Here is a 16,825-nt window from a genome sequence, read left to right on the forward strand (position 1 = left end):
TCTAACTTTCCGCTACTTCAACGTTATTATGACGTCACAATGAACTTATTGACGTTACTACGTTACATATTAGTCATTTGTACATAACTGCCTGAAGAGCCAGGAATGGTGAAAACGTTTCCGGTTAATAGAATCAATTTGTGATTTTATTCTGGATATTTATTATTTTTAAATTATATATATATATATATATATATATATATATATATATATATATATATATATATATATATATATATATATATATATATACACACACACACACACACACACACACACACACACACACACACACATGTAAACAACTAACGTATTCCATTCATTTAGACAGCAACACGTTAAAATCATATTGTATATTCCGATTTTCCAAACATCGGAAAAGTAAGAGGTCAACAACGTATCCATTAAACTACTGTAAAATTTATAAATGAATTTATACAACGTAGCTAAAGAAAAATTTCCAAATATTTTAAGTTTAAAATCTCAATATTTCCTATATATTATGTTTATTGAAAGTTTTCGTACATTCTAAAGATGATTTGTATAGTCTAAAAAGAAATGACCACAAATATTCACCTCTCACAATAACAAAATAGATCCAAGATGGATATATGATTGGCTTTAGTAAAACCGAATGTTCATTGTAATCATTTTTCTCAAAAGTGTCAATCTCTCTCTCTCTCTCTCTCTCTCTCTCTCTCTCTCTCTCTCTCTCTGTGCACGGTCTATTTGATTTATGTTTTTGACAGTAAATAGTTACACAGTACAGCACAAGATAAGGACATATCTGTTTAAAGATTTTTAATGCATTTTTTTTTATCGATTACAGTAATTCTTCTTGTTTTCGTGTTTCATTGGATATTATTAACAAAAATCAGTTAGAAAAAGATAATTCAGATATACACTGTAGTAAAATAAAGTTGCTGTAGTGATAAAATAGTTATTATTATTGAAAAAAGATAAACCATTAATGTGACGTGTGAATATATCAGCTTATGTATGACTTTTTATCTACATGTAAATCTTAATACTACTTTGGGTGGGGGGGGGGGGATCCGATTTGCAATTAGATTGTGGCGGTTTTTTATTATTTGTATATCCCACCCGGTTTGATGATTGGCATATTAGGGCTATGTAGGGTCCAGGGTCTATAGTATATGTTGCCAAATATATTGAAAATAAATTAGTGGTGTTTTCCAGTCTCGTCTGATCCCCTCAATATTTACAGTTTTTGTTGTTTTTTTTTTTTGTTTTTTTTTACATCTTCCGTCATTTTTCTGGATGAATGGCCTATTTTCATCTTCAAATATGTTATGTTTTCCTATTTTCATCAAAAAATCTAGTGCAGTCGTCTTGCGTCTAATAACAATTGAACATAAAGTTATTTTTAAGTATGTACCTGTGCAACACTTTACTTGTACGTTCCCATGTTTGTCCATCGGGACTCTGGAATATCCACACACATAGCTTTTTCCGGGACAATGGTACGGAACGGGCTTAAATATGTTGATATCTAATTGAAACCAAAAATAAAAATGAAAAAAAAAAAATAAAGGTAAAGGTAGGAGTTTATAGTCTTCTTCGCAAAGTAAATTGCCTTGCACGACTTCTGCATATTACACCAGGCGTGACCTGTACATTCCATAGCACCCACAAGTCCCTGTGGAGTATACAAGCAGAGCTGCCAAATTATGGCGTTAATGCTAAACATTCACATATCTAAAGTCGTTTTCATTATTTTGTTTAAACTTTCCAAAAATTCATAAATTAGAATGAACATGTTCTATATACGCATTATTTATGTGCATATTGTTCATGATCGAAACAGAAAAATCCAAATTTATTGTTTTAGAATACAAAATATTGATTTGACCACAGTTTTAAAACCATCAAAAATAAATTCCCCTGATCAAATAAACGACCATCTTAACAAAACATAATTTTAAATACATGCATGCGGCTGGAACTAACAACTTACAAAAATCTGAGGTTTATTATGTGTTCCATGATCATCACATTGGGACCCTCAAAATGATAGGCGTTTTCATATTGAATGTTGTTCGTTTTTTAAATTTTTTTTCTCAAAATTGCAACCGATTTCAGTATCAACAGTTTTCAAAGATAACGAGTTTCTGTCGAATTGATGTCTTAATAAATGAAACATTTTTGGGCAATTTTAGTATTTTGGATTTTGTTGATAAAATGTATTGCAAAAATGCATAAAATTACTTTAGATACCACAAACAATTGTATTACTATTTTTTTACTCTGAAAATTGTTCGCCTTTGCCACTTGTAAACCGTCTTGAATTCGCCCAAACAATAGTTTATGATAGTTACTCTTTTCAATCAACACAGAAATTTAAAGATTGTCTTGATTTTGCCCAACTTTAAATTTGCCTACTGACAACAAGGGTGACAGTGGTGAAAATAGAACAGGCCGAGTACATCCTTGAATACAGTACATTGGATTTAATAAAATTAATTATGGCTTTTTTTAATGGTATTTTTGTTAATTTATAAATTTTGCGAAAACAAATAATCTAAATGATATGTTTTTTACTGTAATCGAAAACCAACGGATATACAAATTTAAATCCCAACCAATAAGAAGCAAAACACTCACAATCCACAAAAATTTGCATTATTATACAGTATTTGACTTACTGAAAAATGTTTGCTTTATTATTGGTCCTAGGCTAAGCAAACAGTTTGGTATGGACATTTCATAAGACGGTCGAAACGAAATAGGCCCTCCATTCAGACAGTAGTTGTCCATTGATATCGGTGATGGACTATAACCTAAATTCAAATTAACATACGATAAACATTACAAAAGAAATGAATATTTACATTTGTCAGTGTCTTCGCCTGCCTTAACTCTATGTACTATACAGTAAAAAAAAAAAAACCCTATGTACGTATGATTGTGGAGCAAGCGGGGTCGCTTATTTATATCCAATATTTAAATGTACTATTGCTGAAAATAATATCAATATAAGTAATAAAGAATTACTCTTAAAATCTTATCAGGCGAAAATTTCGGTCGGTGCTTGATCAAATTTATCATAAAGCCTGTTGGGCTTTCACGTATCTTATCACTCTTCGACCATCACCTCCTAGTACTCAGAGAATCATTCCTTATTCCTTAAACAGATATATTTTAATTTAGCAAGTATCTTTTTCCTCATGAATGCTTAAACTTTTAATCAAAGATTGGCGAAACCGAAAAGTTACAAAATTACAAAAAGTCTACCAGAATGCTGAAATTCTATGGTTCTTCGATAAATGAATTATTAGTTTTGTAATTCTATGGTTCTTCGATAATCGAATTATTAGTTTTGTGCAATAAATAAGCATTTATATGTGTCAGACTATTAAACATCGCATAATTCAAAAACAAGAAGCTATATCAAAAAGCTACTAAATTACACATTTGATGTAATACATACATGCGGAAATGCTGAAAACAATGGAAAACCAAGTAAGTACTGATTGAAACTAAGTATATGTAAACATATTTCAAGTCTTCCCTCCCTATATTTTTAGCCATTTTGTGTATTCCTATTCATTAAATATTCAAACATACTATTCAATTAATTTCATGTTCGAAAGACCAATAATAACAACGAAGAGCTACTTTAATTCCGTTGATTATTTCTTTCCTTATGTACAAACTTTTTATTCTATACTGATACATAATTACATAATTTATGCCTTACTACGGTATAAATTATGAATTATACGATTAAACTTGTAATTTTTTTTTAATAGAAAAAAAGTATTTGAGTTTAGACCGAATTATCTTTCCATTCCTGTATTGAATATTTGATGAGACATATCAAGATAAATAGGTGGATTATTTAATTTTGTTCGTGAAAGAAAAGTACATATATTAGGGAAAATGAAATTAATCAACATTTAAAGAAAAGCTGATCTTGAATCTAAATCAATACCATTTGAATTGAAATCAGCGATCTCTTTTGAATTACTTAAAACCACAAATTTAAACAACTAATAAAAGTACAACCAAGAATAAATCAACCCGTGTCAGAATTTGAATTGCTATTACATGTAAGCATCAAACTAACTACAATATGTCTTTAATTATGATTCAATACTAATTCAATATGATTCAATAATGCATACGTACATGTACATGTACGTGCAATCATGTGCACGTACATTTTTAAATTCAGAAAAAATCAGTTCTGCTGGCTGTTTGACATGTTTAAATATACAGTATGACATGCATTAATTAACAAGATTCAAACTATATAAAAAAAATAAATGAATAATATATATATATATATATATATATATATATATATATATATATATATATATATATATATATAAATATATATATATATATATATATATATATATATATATATATATATATATATATATATATATATATATATATATATATATATTCCATTGTCTTTATAACATATAGATAATACAAACAAAGCTTTAGTTTTTTAAACAATGAAATAATATTTAAGATAAAACACGCTGCTAAGATGATGAAAAAAAAAATAAATCTTAAAGTAATATTCAATTTTGAATTCCTTATGAGCGAGTCGATAACAGAAATCTAACATTATGTTTAAATTTTTGAAAATCATTTGCTAAAAAACCAAACAAACAAGAAAACCCCTAAAAACAAAAATAAAAAAACAAAAACAACATGTATTTGAAAGCAATAGATATTAAATTTACAAATAATATAATGCATTTGAGTTTAAAATTTCACAGCGATTTCTACTCACCGACATAACGACTCTGGTAACTTCCTTGGACACAGATACAAAGGGTGAAAAGAATCATGCAAACTGACATTTTCGTCTTCAATAGTTAAAAGCTAATAGTTTGGACATGTTTCTAATACGCTTTCAGACTTTTAATAGAAACTCTATTTCTTTGAACCCATGAAAAATGCAATAATCCCTACTAACGTTTTACCACAAGACTTGCGATTTGACATTTAGGTCACATCCTTATTAATGAATGTAATGTTTTTCGCTTTGCGTATTTTTTATACACATATAAAGAAGTAGCCTGAACTTGTCTGGACAAAAATGATTGACGTATGTGCGAATATACTGCATAATTTTACGGGACAAGTGTTTTTTAGAGTCGTCCAGACAAATATTTAGGCAGTGATAGGCATTTGTGTGCACCTTCGGCGGCAGATTCTTCTTGTGATAGATGTGAAAAAGCATTTAAGTACGTACAGTACCGTCAACGCGGATCCCGTATTTAACCGCCCCCCCCCCCCGCGGTTATTTTATCCTTACCGCGTTACACCATCGCGGTTAATTCATCGCGGTCCTCGTTGCAGCCATGTTTAAACCGCGGCGGTGTGACCTACCGTTGAACAAGGTGATCGGAGATTTTTACCTGTACGCTATTAGACAATAAGACGGCCACCTTACACTGAGAGTCATTCTATTCTGGCCACTTCTGATGTATTGTTTTCATTTCACACAAAATGGTTGCGTATTTTTAATGCAAGTTTTCAAAAATTTTAATTAAAGAATCATCTGCACCCGTAATAATTTTCATTTAACTGTGGATATAGCTATTATTTCAAAAATATTTAATCATTTTTATGATATAATCTACATGGAGGAGAAGGTAAAAACTATGAAATATTATTTTTCGATATGTTAATGATTTTAAACATTTCCGACTACAAAAATATTTTGATCCATATCAGTTTGTAGCTCGTTTTACGGCAGTCTCTCGATGCTTAAGACAATTACATGTAACCTTGTCCGTGACAGGCACATGCTACACGGAGAACGTTTACCTACGGTCAATGGCATGATATGAAAATTTTACTCAACCTTTAAAATACTAAATTATATTAATATAATTTAATGTGTGTTCAATATGAAGCTATAACACAAATGTACATGTAGTATTAGCTGCGAATACCGTATTTCGTAACCGCCCCTTCCACCTCTTCAACGTTTTAATGACTGTCAAAGTACATGTAAATTGTATTTGACTTTAGTCCCAATTGTTTTACACAAAGGTGCGAAACCATCGCATTGACGGGAAATCACTCTACGCTTGAACGCACAGAATACACCAATATATATAATGAGACAGGTGGATAATCCATGTAACGAGTGACCATCAGGAATTCCACCCGTTTTTCAAACGTAATAACAATAAATACTTATTCATTTTACGGCGATCTGTTCAACTGTAAAACGTGTTTAAGATCAACCCCCCTCCGCAAAAAACCTAAAACCTTCAATATAAACTAAACGAGAGAGAGAGAGAGAGAGAGAGAGAGAGAGAGAGCATACGCTTTACGATGTACGTATACCATACGATCAATGGCAAAATATGAAAATTTTACTTTACCCTTAAAATGAAGCTACTACTCATATGTCGTATCAGTTGCGAATTATAACGTTTTTCGTACCCCCCCCCCCCCCCCTCCTTTCCAACGTTTTAACGACTGTCAAAGTTAACTGTGCTTGACTTTAGTCCCAATTGTTTTACACAAAGCTGTGAAATCATCGCACTGATAGGAAATCATTACTTGCTTGAACGCACAGAATACACGGGTATGATGCAGGTGGATAATCCTTGCAACAAGTGACCACCAGGAAATCTACCAGAATAGAGAGAGAGAGAGAGAGAGAGAGAGAGAGAGAGTTTTCTCTTTCAATAACGTTGTACACGAACTAAACTTCACAAACACAGTTTCCAGCATCAAATTAAACATCATAAACAGTGTTGAATACTTTATTGTTAGACGTACTTTTTTTTTTACCTGAAAACTAATACCCTTTCTCAAGGAGGGAACACGTGGTGCAGCTCGCGGGCTGATTTGATTGACAGGTGAAGCACGTGGACCCAGACTGAAACTGCATGATGGATTCAATCACAATATATACTGCCCCTTTTCTATTATGAATACTAAACTTAGCAATATTTAATATAAGTATATTTCAAATGAATGCAGTGGCATCGGAAGCAAATTGAAAGTGGGAGGGGGACTAAAGCGCATTACCCTCTCTCTCTCTCTCTCTCTCTCTCTCTCTCTCTCTCTCTCTCTCTCTCTCTCTCTCTCTCTCATAAATTGTCATAAACCGCTTTGCGAATACTTTTATATGATAAGCGGCAATGATAAGTAACGTTTTCCAGATCGTGTATTATATCACAGAACAAGTTGATTAAGAACATAAAATGCACACAAAATACAAATATAATCAATACATGTAAATGTGTACTTATTGTTTTATATTATACGATTGCAAACTGGTTGAAAGTTTGTTGAAAATCGTTTGCACGGACATAGATCGGCAAAAGCATTTCATCAATTTAATTTACCTGGTATACAGTTTACGTAGATTGCATAGAAAAGTTTCAACACTTCTTCACAATTTAATAAGACTGCATAAAAATAGAATTATAATCCGATTGCCAAGCATACTTATCAATTTATGAATAGGCTATGTCAATTTGAAAGGATTGTAAAAATACATCGTCAAGAAGCATTGATGAATGATTTTAAACACACTCTATAAATTTAACATTTTAAATATATATATCGTATGTTATTCTAGATAGTTCCATTAAATAAAATGTTATAATAATACATGTCGTGTAGTGTAGCTGACAATTATTTGTTTAGTCGAGGAAGATAACTCGCGTTTCAGTTCAATACCTTTGTTCACCTGTAATTTATCGTCAAGACCGCGGCGGTGTTGATTTGCTGGACAACTCTACGCAAATAGAGTTACGTATAGGGATACGCGGTTTTACCTGAGACACCTGTTTTAAACCGCATTGCAATTTGGACCGCGGGGGTGCGCGCGCGGAAAAAACGGGATCTGCGTTGAGGTACTGTAGGTTTACAATAGTATATTGGTTTATGTCTGAAAGGAAAAAGTACCATGAGATTCAATGTGATTGCAAACCTCAATTTTTAGGAAGAGTTTTACAACATAATCTTTTAAGTAGCGAAATAAAAAAAAGCTTCGACTTCGATGTCATAATTATTTCTTTTCTTAAATCTTTTCTTAATATTGCTTGAGAAAAGAATGTGTGTTAGCTTTAATGTCACACCTTATATCTTATGAAATTAGAGATGTGACCTCTTGATTCCAAGCTTGCTAAAAATAGATAGATTTCTGAAAACTTAGGCATATTGTGATATCTAAACAGTTTTTTAAAAGCTTGTATCCCCAATTTGCTGTATTGCTTATCAATTTTCAAAAAATTATGAGGATTTAACCATTCAGGGGGAAATTCATTTATCGAAGGACCATTAGGCTTGTTTCTAGTTTCAAATAGGTCTTGCCCTGACTTTAGTATTATCAGTGTCCTCAGGTTCTTTGGCTTTTCAGATATTAGTAACCGTAACCAAATTTATGACGACATACACTAGTTCGTCAGTCTTCTCGAAAAAATTCACAAGGTAAGGTGCATTTTAATTTACGTGGCACAGATCTGTATTTCGCCCGTTATTTGTCTAGAAATTAATGGTGTAAAATCAGATTGTTGAAGCGGTATTTAATAAATGAAATGATCCGGTGACTGGTTTTTTTTCTTGATTTGTGCAGATTGGTATAAGGTTCATCTGCATGCAAAACAGCAACAGGACTTTTGGTCTACACGTAATTTTTGGCGTATTGGTGCACTTTTTTCTATTTCTTATCCTGATATATTTTTTGTTTTGTATTTACAAAAGTAGCAATTCGGCATGCCAAAGAGAAAAAACTGTAAGCCAGCCCAGCCAAAGACAATGTCTAAGAGGCAACCCAGGCACCATAATTAGGCAGCTGCCGCTAACCCCCAAGCTCAGTCAGCGCCAATATCCATTGACACTGTGGCACCAGCACAGTCTACAACGTCGTTATTTATAACTCAATATTTTGCGTGTAAATTGTGTGAAATTCAAAAACCAGAAATATTACATAAAATCATTCAAGACATTTAAAAAAATGTTGGAAATCGCGTCTGTTTCCCTTTAGCATCTAAATTTAATCGTACAATAACTTAATATAATAGTTGTATAAGTTCGAAGCATTCATTCGGGCTTGATTGGATTTGATCATGCACATCCGTATTCAATTACCTTATAATTCTCAAAGAATCATATCATATTCCTTAAAATACTGTGGAAACATTAGAATTCGTGGTGGCTCAATTTTCGTGGTATTCGTGGGTAATTCTTCCCGACGAATTTAAATCCTGAACGAAAACAGATTTTGAAAGAGTTATCTTTGTTACTTAAACTAAAAAACCCACGCATCCACGAAATTACATCCCCACAAATAAGCAAAAAAACTCACAATCCACGAAAGTTGACCCCAGCGAAATTAAAAGATTCTACAGTACATCAATAAACAACTAAATCAATCGACGCAAAAAAAACAGTGACAATTGTAAGGGTGATTATTATTTTTATTTTTTCATTTCATTGTAGCTCACCAGAATCCTCAAAGTTATTAGTAGTGGACTTTCCGGAAAAGGCACTCTTTATTATAGAATCCAACTTGGCTAAAAGAAAGAGACAAAAGACATCACGGAATCATTTAACATTATGAAGTTTGTGAAGATTTGTAATGTTTATTAATAGAGTGTATAATCATTTAAATTTGAACGTGAATAAAAACTCTCCATTAGTGTAATACATTTCTCATATTTGCTTAATGAAAATGCATACTTCAAATGAAAAAAAAAACACAAAATAATTTAAACTTATGTTGATCTCGTACACGCCTACGCTATATATAGTAACAAAATATACTTACTTTTTGGGAAGAAACAGAGGCGTCGAACCGACTAAGAAGTATCCGGATTTTGTAGGTGATGGGTAATTTGGACTCTCAACGCGAAAATAGCGGACGCATTCTCTCTCGTCATAGGTCACTCCTACAGCTGTAAACATGGAGATAAAAATAAACAGGTACGTTATTTCATTCAAACTTTATTCATCAAAGTTATCTCTCTCTTACAACACTGTAAAAAAATATTTCAGCTATGTAATGAAGTTGATCACATTGTTTTTTACAATTTTACAGTTGGAAAGATAATAGAAGAAAAACGAAAAACTCTCGACCTCAAAATAGTACAAGCTTTTCTGTCGACACCCAGAGCTGTAAACAAAACACTGAGAAAAATATTAAGCTTATTATTGTTTCAAAAAATGAAACAGAATCCAATAGATGTTGTCTGCAACGAGAGATAATTTTAAAATCATTCATGTTTCAAAAAAAGTGCAATGAAGCTGTATTTTAACTTCGAATGCTCCTTAACTCTTTCTTAGGTGTAATGCATAAAAGAGTTATGCTCAGTTGTATATGAATATGACATGTACATGTATTACATTGATAACATGTACTTAACACATGCAAAATACGTTGTACAAAATAACCAGGTAAAAATTATGTCTACATAACTTTTTTTTTTTGCTGACATATCCGAAAAATGAAGCAAAGGATGTGTTAAACCACTAACGTTTTCCATTACTTCATACAGTGCTGCTATCGTGAAAGTTGACAAAACTATCCTATCTCATCCTATATCCTGTATCCTGCATCCTATCCTGCAAATAAGCTCTATCCTTTCCTATCCTATCCCATACCTTCAAAATATAGGAATGCAAGTTAAATGAAACGAAATTTAAGAATTAAATGATTTTATCAATTAATGTAGTACTGAAAATGAATAATTAAATCTTAAAAACCGAATATTCTTCGAGCGGGATGATTTAATTACCTGTGCTACGGTAAAATTAAATCGTACTCGGGATGGACACAATAACGTAAACAAACAGGTAAGCGATTCGATTTTTGATTTTGTTATATTTACGCATAAAAAACAGATAAATAACTTCGATGCACTTATTGAGGAACTGTTTAGTCACATATTTTTATCAAATTGATTTTTTATCACATATAACTGGGCGTAATTATCATTATTCGAGCGATTCGTTCGGCGATAAATGTAAACACGATCTGGAAATAAATAATTCCTTTAGTAAGCTTATATCGTTTATAGTTAAACCACTTGGAGTTATTTTTAAAGTATAAATTCTTAAGCATTTAAAGCTAGCTACCATTTATAAATTGGATATGTTCAGGTTAATATCGGACAGAAATATGCGTCCCTGTTATTGGGCATCGAAGAAATGATATGGAACGGAAAGCAATGTCTATTTCTTGTATACATGTTTATCTTTTAAAATGCAGAGTAGATCGTTTATAAATTCAAGCTTTTATTACTTTGCAGACTTTAAATGAAGTAAATACAGAAATCTATCTCTGACATTGTCAAATGTTGCATCGAATTTTCGCAGTAGCTCCGTAATTGCGTACTAATTGACAAAGATGTAGCGCTGACATTTTAGTGCACATCAATGTTATGCACCGCGTTCTTGATATAATTATTATTCTTAAATGGTTTAACTTGTAAAACGTGTTAAATTTACATTGAAAATACATTGTTAAGTCAATTTTCGTTTCGCAAAATAACTCTGAAATTTATACTCGAATCTGATTGGCTACAGGATGCAGGATAGGATAGGATAGGATAGAATTAAACTTTTATATTTCTATCATGTATCGTGCATCCTGCATCCTATCCTATCCTATCCTTGTCAACTTTCAGGATAGCAGCACTGTACAACATCACGCCTACATAATAGTGTATACCCCGATTTTAATTCTAAATGTTTGAGAATGGCAAACCGTTCAGAATCATTCGTTAATATAACGGTGTTTTTACTTTTACAATATTGCAACCATTTAGCGATAAGCGCGTGCGGTTATCAGTGTGATGTCACGAAAACGTTCATAAAGAGTTTTGGCTATTATATAGGTTCATATTAGGAAGCAAATGTAATTATAGAGTATTTACCTGTGCAACACTTTACTTTGACGTTTCCATGGATATCCATTGGGACTCTGGAATATCCACACACATAGCTGTTTCTTGGACAGTTGTAGGGAACGGGCTTAAATATGTTGATATCTAATTGAAACAGAAAAAAATGAATAATATAGCGGGTTTTTTTTTTGGGGGGGGGGGGTAATGAAATGTTACAAAGAAAACTGAAAATGTAGAGAAAGTAAAGTTGTTTTTATTCAGATACCGGGAAATAAAGTAAATAAAAGTGAATTGTTTTGGCTTTTTTAAAGTAGTTTTTCATTTTTTATTTTAAACTTTCAAAAAAATTCATGGATAAAAATGTTCTTTACATACAATGTTTATTTGCATATTACGCTGTGACTCAAAATGCAAAATCCAAAATCATTTTTTTGAAAATACAAATAAATATTCGATTACAGTAATGAAAACATAAGAAATTAATTCACCTAGTCAAATAAATGACTAGATAGTAAAATTAAAACAAACCCAAATTCTAAATTTATGCAAGAGGTTAGAACTAATATTTCGAAAAAAAATCTAAAGGTTTCTTTGTGTTGTCCTTAACCATAAAATGTGAAACTTCTTAATGATCCCACTATAAACAGTTTACATAGCTGAAGGGATGATTAAGGTAAAACATTCTGTCGAATTATAACTTTTTTTCAATAACAATGCACCGTTTGTTTTAATAATCTAAATAAATCAAATAATTGTTGTGCAATTACAATAACTGTTATTTTGATGACTTTTTTTGCAAAAATGTAAAAAAAAAAAATATTTTTATGCATTTTTAATGTAGATTTTCGCCTTTGCCACTTGTAAACAGTCTTAAATTCGCCCAAACACAGTTTATGATAAATATTCTCCTCAACTAACACAGTAGTTTAGAAATTGTAAGAAAGAAAACATTGTCTAAATTTGTTTTCCCCAAGGATTCGTTGAAAGGGGGGGGGGGGGGTATCCACAAATACATGTACCAGAAACACTGAGCCACCATGAATTGTACTGTTCCACAATACTGTATTCAGGGAAATATTCAGTTGGGTTTTTTTCCACCCGGTCACCCTTGTTGTCCGTGGACCTCTGTCATCCTTGTTTTCATAGGACGAATTTAAAACTAGGTCAAGTTTTAAACACAACTGGCAACGAGGGTGACAGGGGTGGAAATAAAACAGACCTTAGGCTGATGATGGTAACAACAAAACAAAACAAAAACCAACCAAACAAATAAAAAACAAAAACATAAAATCCAATCAAATTTGAACCCTCAAATTTAAATGATGCATAGTATTTGACTTACTAACACATGTTTGCTTTATTACTGGTCCTGGGGCAGGCAAACAGTTTGGTATGGACTTTCCATAACGTGGGCGAAACGAAATTGGCCCTCCATTCAGACAGTAGTTGTCTTTTGATATTGGTTGGTGTCTATAACCTAAATTCAAGTTAATATACAATAGTCTTTAAAAACAGATCAATATACCTCTCTGTAAATCCCTTCCTACTGGCAGTATAAGTGTAGTAAATCATCATGTCGTGGACAATCCTTCTAGCAAGTTTTCTTTTCTTTAGGAATGGTAAATTGTTAATCAGAAATTGACAAAACTGAACAGTTACACAATTATTCATAAATCTTATTGTATTCAAATGTTAACAAGACATTAAAGCCAAGTCTAACGAAATGTGAGTATTCTATAGATCTCCGATAATTGAATAAATTATTAGTTTTGTGTAATTAGTCAGCATTTATGTGTGTCTGCTTATCAAACATTTTCATGATTTTAAAACGAGAAGCTACATCGAACAGATACTGAATAACACAGTGGATGTGATACATACATGCTGAAATGCGGAAAAAATGAAAAAGGAATGAATTAATTATCTATTGAAATTAAATGTATGTAAAACTATTTTAAGTCTCCTCTCCCTTTTTTCTTAGAAAGTTTGTTTATTCTTATTAACTAATAATGAATATGATTCAATTATTATAAAGTTTTTAAGACCATTCAAGGATTACACCGACGTGCTACTTTTAATTCAATTGGTTTTTTTTTTATTTCTTAGGTACATACATGTACGTTATAGTCTGTAATGATTCATGTACATAATTGCATAATTTATACAGTCATACTTATTATAAGTTTGGTTTTTAAATAGAAAAAAATTAAATTCTTTGAGTTTAGAACAAACTGTTATCCAATGCCTCAATTGCATATTAAACAGGAAATATTAAGATAAAAAAGGTGGGCTATTAATTTGTGCTCCATTTTTTTTTTTTTTTTTTTTTGGTTTTTGTTTTGTTTTGTTTTTGTTTTTGTTTTAAAAAAGTACATATATTAAGGAAAATGGAATTAATTAACATTTGAAAAAAAGCTATTTTTGATTCTTAATCGATGCAAATTAAAATGAATTCATGGATTTTTTTAAATGACTTAAAATCTCATATTGAAACAATTAAAAAAGATACAACCAAGAATCAATCAACGAGTTTCAGATTCTGAATTACATCTAATAATCGAACTATGGTTTAATCAGGTATAAGTCATCTGCTTTTTAACAATGAAATGATATTTCATATAAAACATGCTAAAAATGAAAAAAAAAATCTTAATGTAATATTCCATATCAAATATTAGAAATCTGTAGTTTTGATATTTATTTGTATAAAAAATGTGTTTTTGAAAAAAAAAATGGTGACCAAATATAAAACTTACAAATGTGAACACACTGATAAGATTAGAAGTGCACTGTTTTTTTCTACTTACTGACATATTGATTTAGGTAACTTCCTTGGACACCGACGAAAAGAAACAAAAGAACCATGCAAACTGACACCTTCATCTTTCATCGGTTAATAGGTTTGGACCTGTTTCCAACATGCTCTCTGACTTTAAATAGAAGACCTACTTCTTTGAACCCATGACAGATGCATGAGTTCCGACCAGTGGTTTACCTCAAGAGGTAAGATTGAATATAAGATCACAGCTTCATTAACGAATGCAAATTTTTTGTATCCCTTAAAAGTGCGTTTTTTAAAATACATTTCTATAAATAAATAGTTAAAATTTGTCTGAACAAAAAATGATTGAAATTTGTGCGAATATAATTTGGAAATTTACGGAGAAGTGGCGGTTTTTAGAATCGTCCAAAACAATGTCGAAACAGTCACAGGGATTTATCTACACCTGCAGCGGCAGATTTTTTTTTTTTTTTGTAGATTTGTGATAGATATTGAAGAACATTTTAGTATGTAGGTTAACATAAGTATTTTGATTTACGTCTAAACGGAAAAAGTGCCGTAAGATTCAACATGATTGCTTTCATCATTTTTATAGAAAACTTTTTACAATTTTATCTTTTAAATAGCGAAATATAAAAATCTTTGAAATTCAATGTCATAACGAAGAATTTCCTGGGTATTGCTAAAAAATAATGTGTGTTAGCTTTAATATAAAATCTTCTGAAATTATAGAGGTGATCTCTTAATTTAATGTTTGATGTCAAAAGCTTGCATTAGAAAGGTATATTTGGAGATAGATTTAAGTTAAACATCTAATGTTATTATACTTTCACGTTAAATACTGAAATCTGATTGGTTTAGACGCAGTCAATAGTCCGTTCTATTACCCTCGGGGTTAGCAATACGCTTGACAACGGGTAACACAACGAATTGTTACATGTGCTTGAAATATGCTCGTACTGTTCGCTGTAGAACTCACGTTATTTCTATATAAAAGCAGTAAAATTTTCTCTAAAATTAACACATTTAGAATAGTGCCTTCGCGTCGGTTGACAATGGTTTTCCCAGGGTGTCAATTTCAACTGTTATCCTCCCAAACAGGCACTTTTTATATATTATGTGTAAAACTATCATTTTTTAATTCATCGTCATGGTTTTTGAAACTCCTCTAATGTTTACATATACTCGGTCATTTATATATATAGACCCTTTTGTTGTCAATTGCATACCACATCAAAATATGAAGACTCATTGACAGATGGGTATCGAGATGAACATATTAAACCTTTTATTTTTTTTTTAATATCTCAAAATGGCAAGTTTATCCAATTTAAACTGAAGCAATGTTAAAATATTTACTATTTGAGGCTGCAAAATACCTATATTCTTTTTATACACCATTAGACTTTAGTTTTTAAAAAAAAAATGGACGACGGTGCATGCATATTTGTATTGCAATAGAGTATATTTCGACTTCTCATGTATCATATCATAAACTGTTAAATTCAGAACAAGGAATGTAGAATGGCAAAAACCATAGTTTTAGATTCAAATATGATGTACATTTACAGGTATTCTTTTTTTCTTTCTTTCACGTTTAAATTAATAAATATTAATAATATCTTTTACTATTGTTAATATAATGTATGACAATTTTAACACGCTATAAATTTTAATTAAAATACTGCTATTACTTAAAGCCTGGGTGTCACTTGGTGTAACCAGTACATCTGATACATGTATAACAACTCAATATGGCCTAATATGCATTTAATACGACCAATCTTATATAAAAGGACATACAGTTGTATATATTTTTGAAAACGGTTTGTTTTTATAGGAACATTGCAGATCTAACTATAATTCATTATCATGACAGAAATATGCGTGTCACACTTTTAAAATTAAAAATATCCTATTAAAATGCATAGACTTGGGTTTTGTGCCGCTATTTTATCGATCAAGCTTTTTTTTTATCATCATTCAAAATATCTAACAGATAAAAAGGAAGATTTTTAGCATCACTTTGTACAGGTTGTATAAGAAATATCTGATTGATTACCGTTGAACACATGCAGATCAAACAACGATGTGATTTAAATAAAAAGTCTAAAAATTTGTCCTTAAAGCAGTTCACTCTTTTTTGATACATCATTGAAAGCATCGTTGATATAAT

General features: G+C 31.1%; 1 protein-coding gene across 1 annotated transcript; it reads right to left on the minus strand.

The window, feature by feature from the left end:
* Positions 1 to 9,155: 9,155 nt before the first annotated feature.
* On the minus strand, positions 9,156 to 16,227 carry LOC105343512 (uncharacterized). The gene is made up of 5 exons (XM_011450905.4): positions 14,675 to 16,227; positions 13,210 to 13,344; positions 11,898 to 12,011; positions 9,791 to 9,917; positions 9,156 to 9,536 (listed from the first exon to the last, which is right to left on the minus strand). Exons 1-5 carry the CDS (start codon positions 14,748 to 14,750, stop codon positions 9,485 to 9,487), a joined length of 504 nt encoding a protein of 167 aa, XP_011449207.3. The 5' UTR covers positions 14,751 to 16,227; the 3' UTR covers positions 9,156 to 9,484.
* Between the last annotated feature and the right edge of the window lie 598 nt (positions 16,228 to 16,825).

This window comes from Magallana gigas, chromosome 1 (genome assembly GCF_963853765.1).
Source record: "Magallana gigas chromosome 1, xbMagGiga1.1, whole genome shotgun sequence".
NCBI lineage: Eukaryota > Metazoa > Mollusca > Bivalvia > Ostreida > Ostreidae > Magallana > Magallana gigas.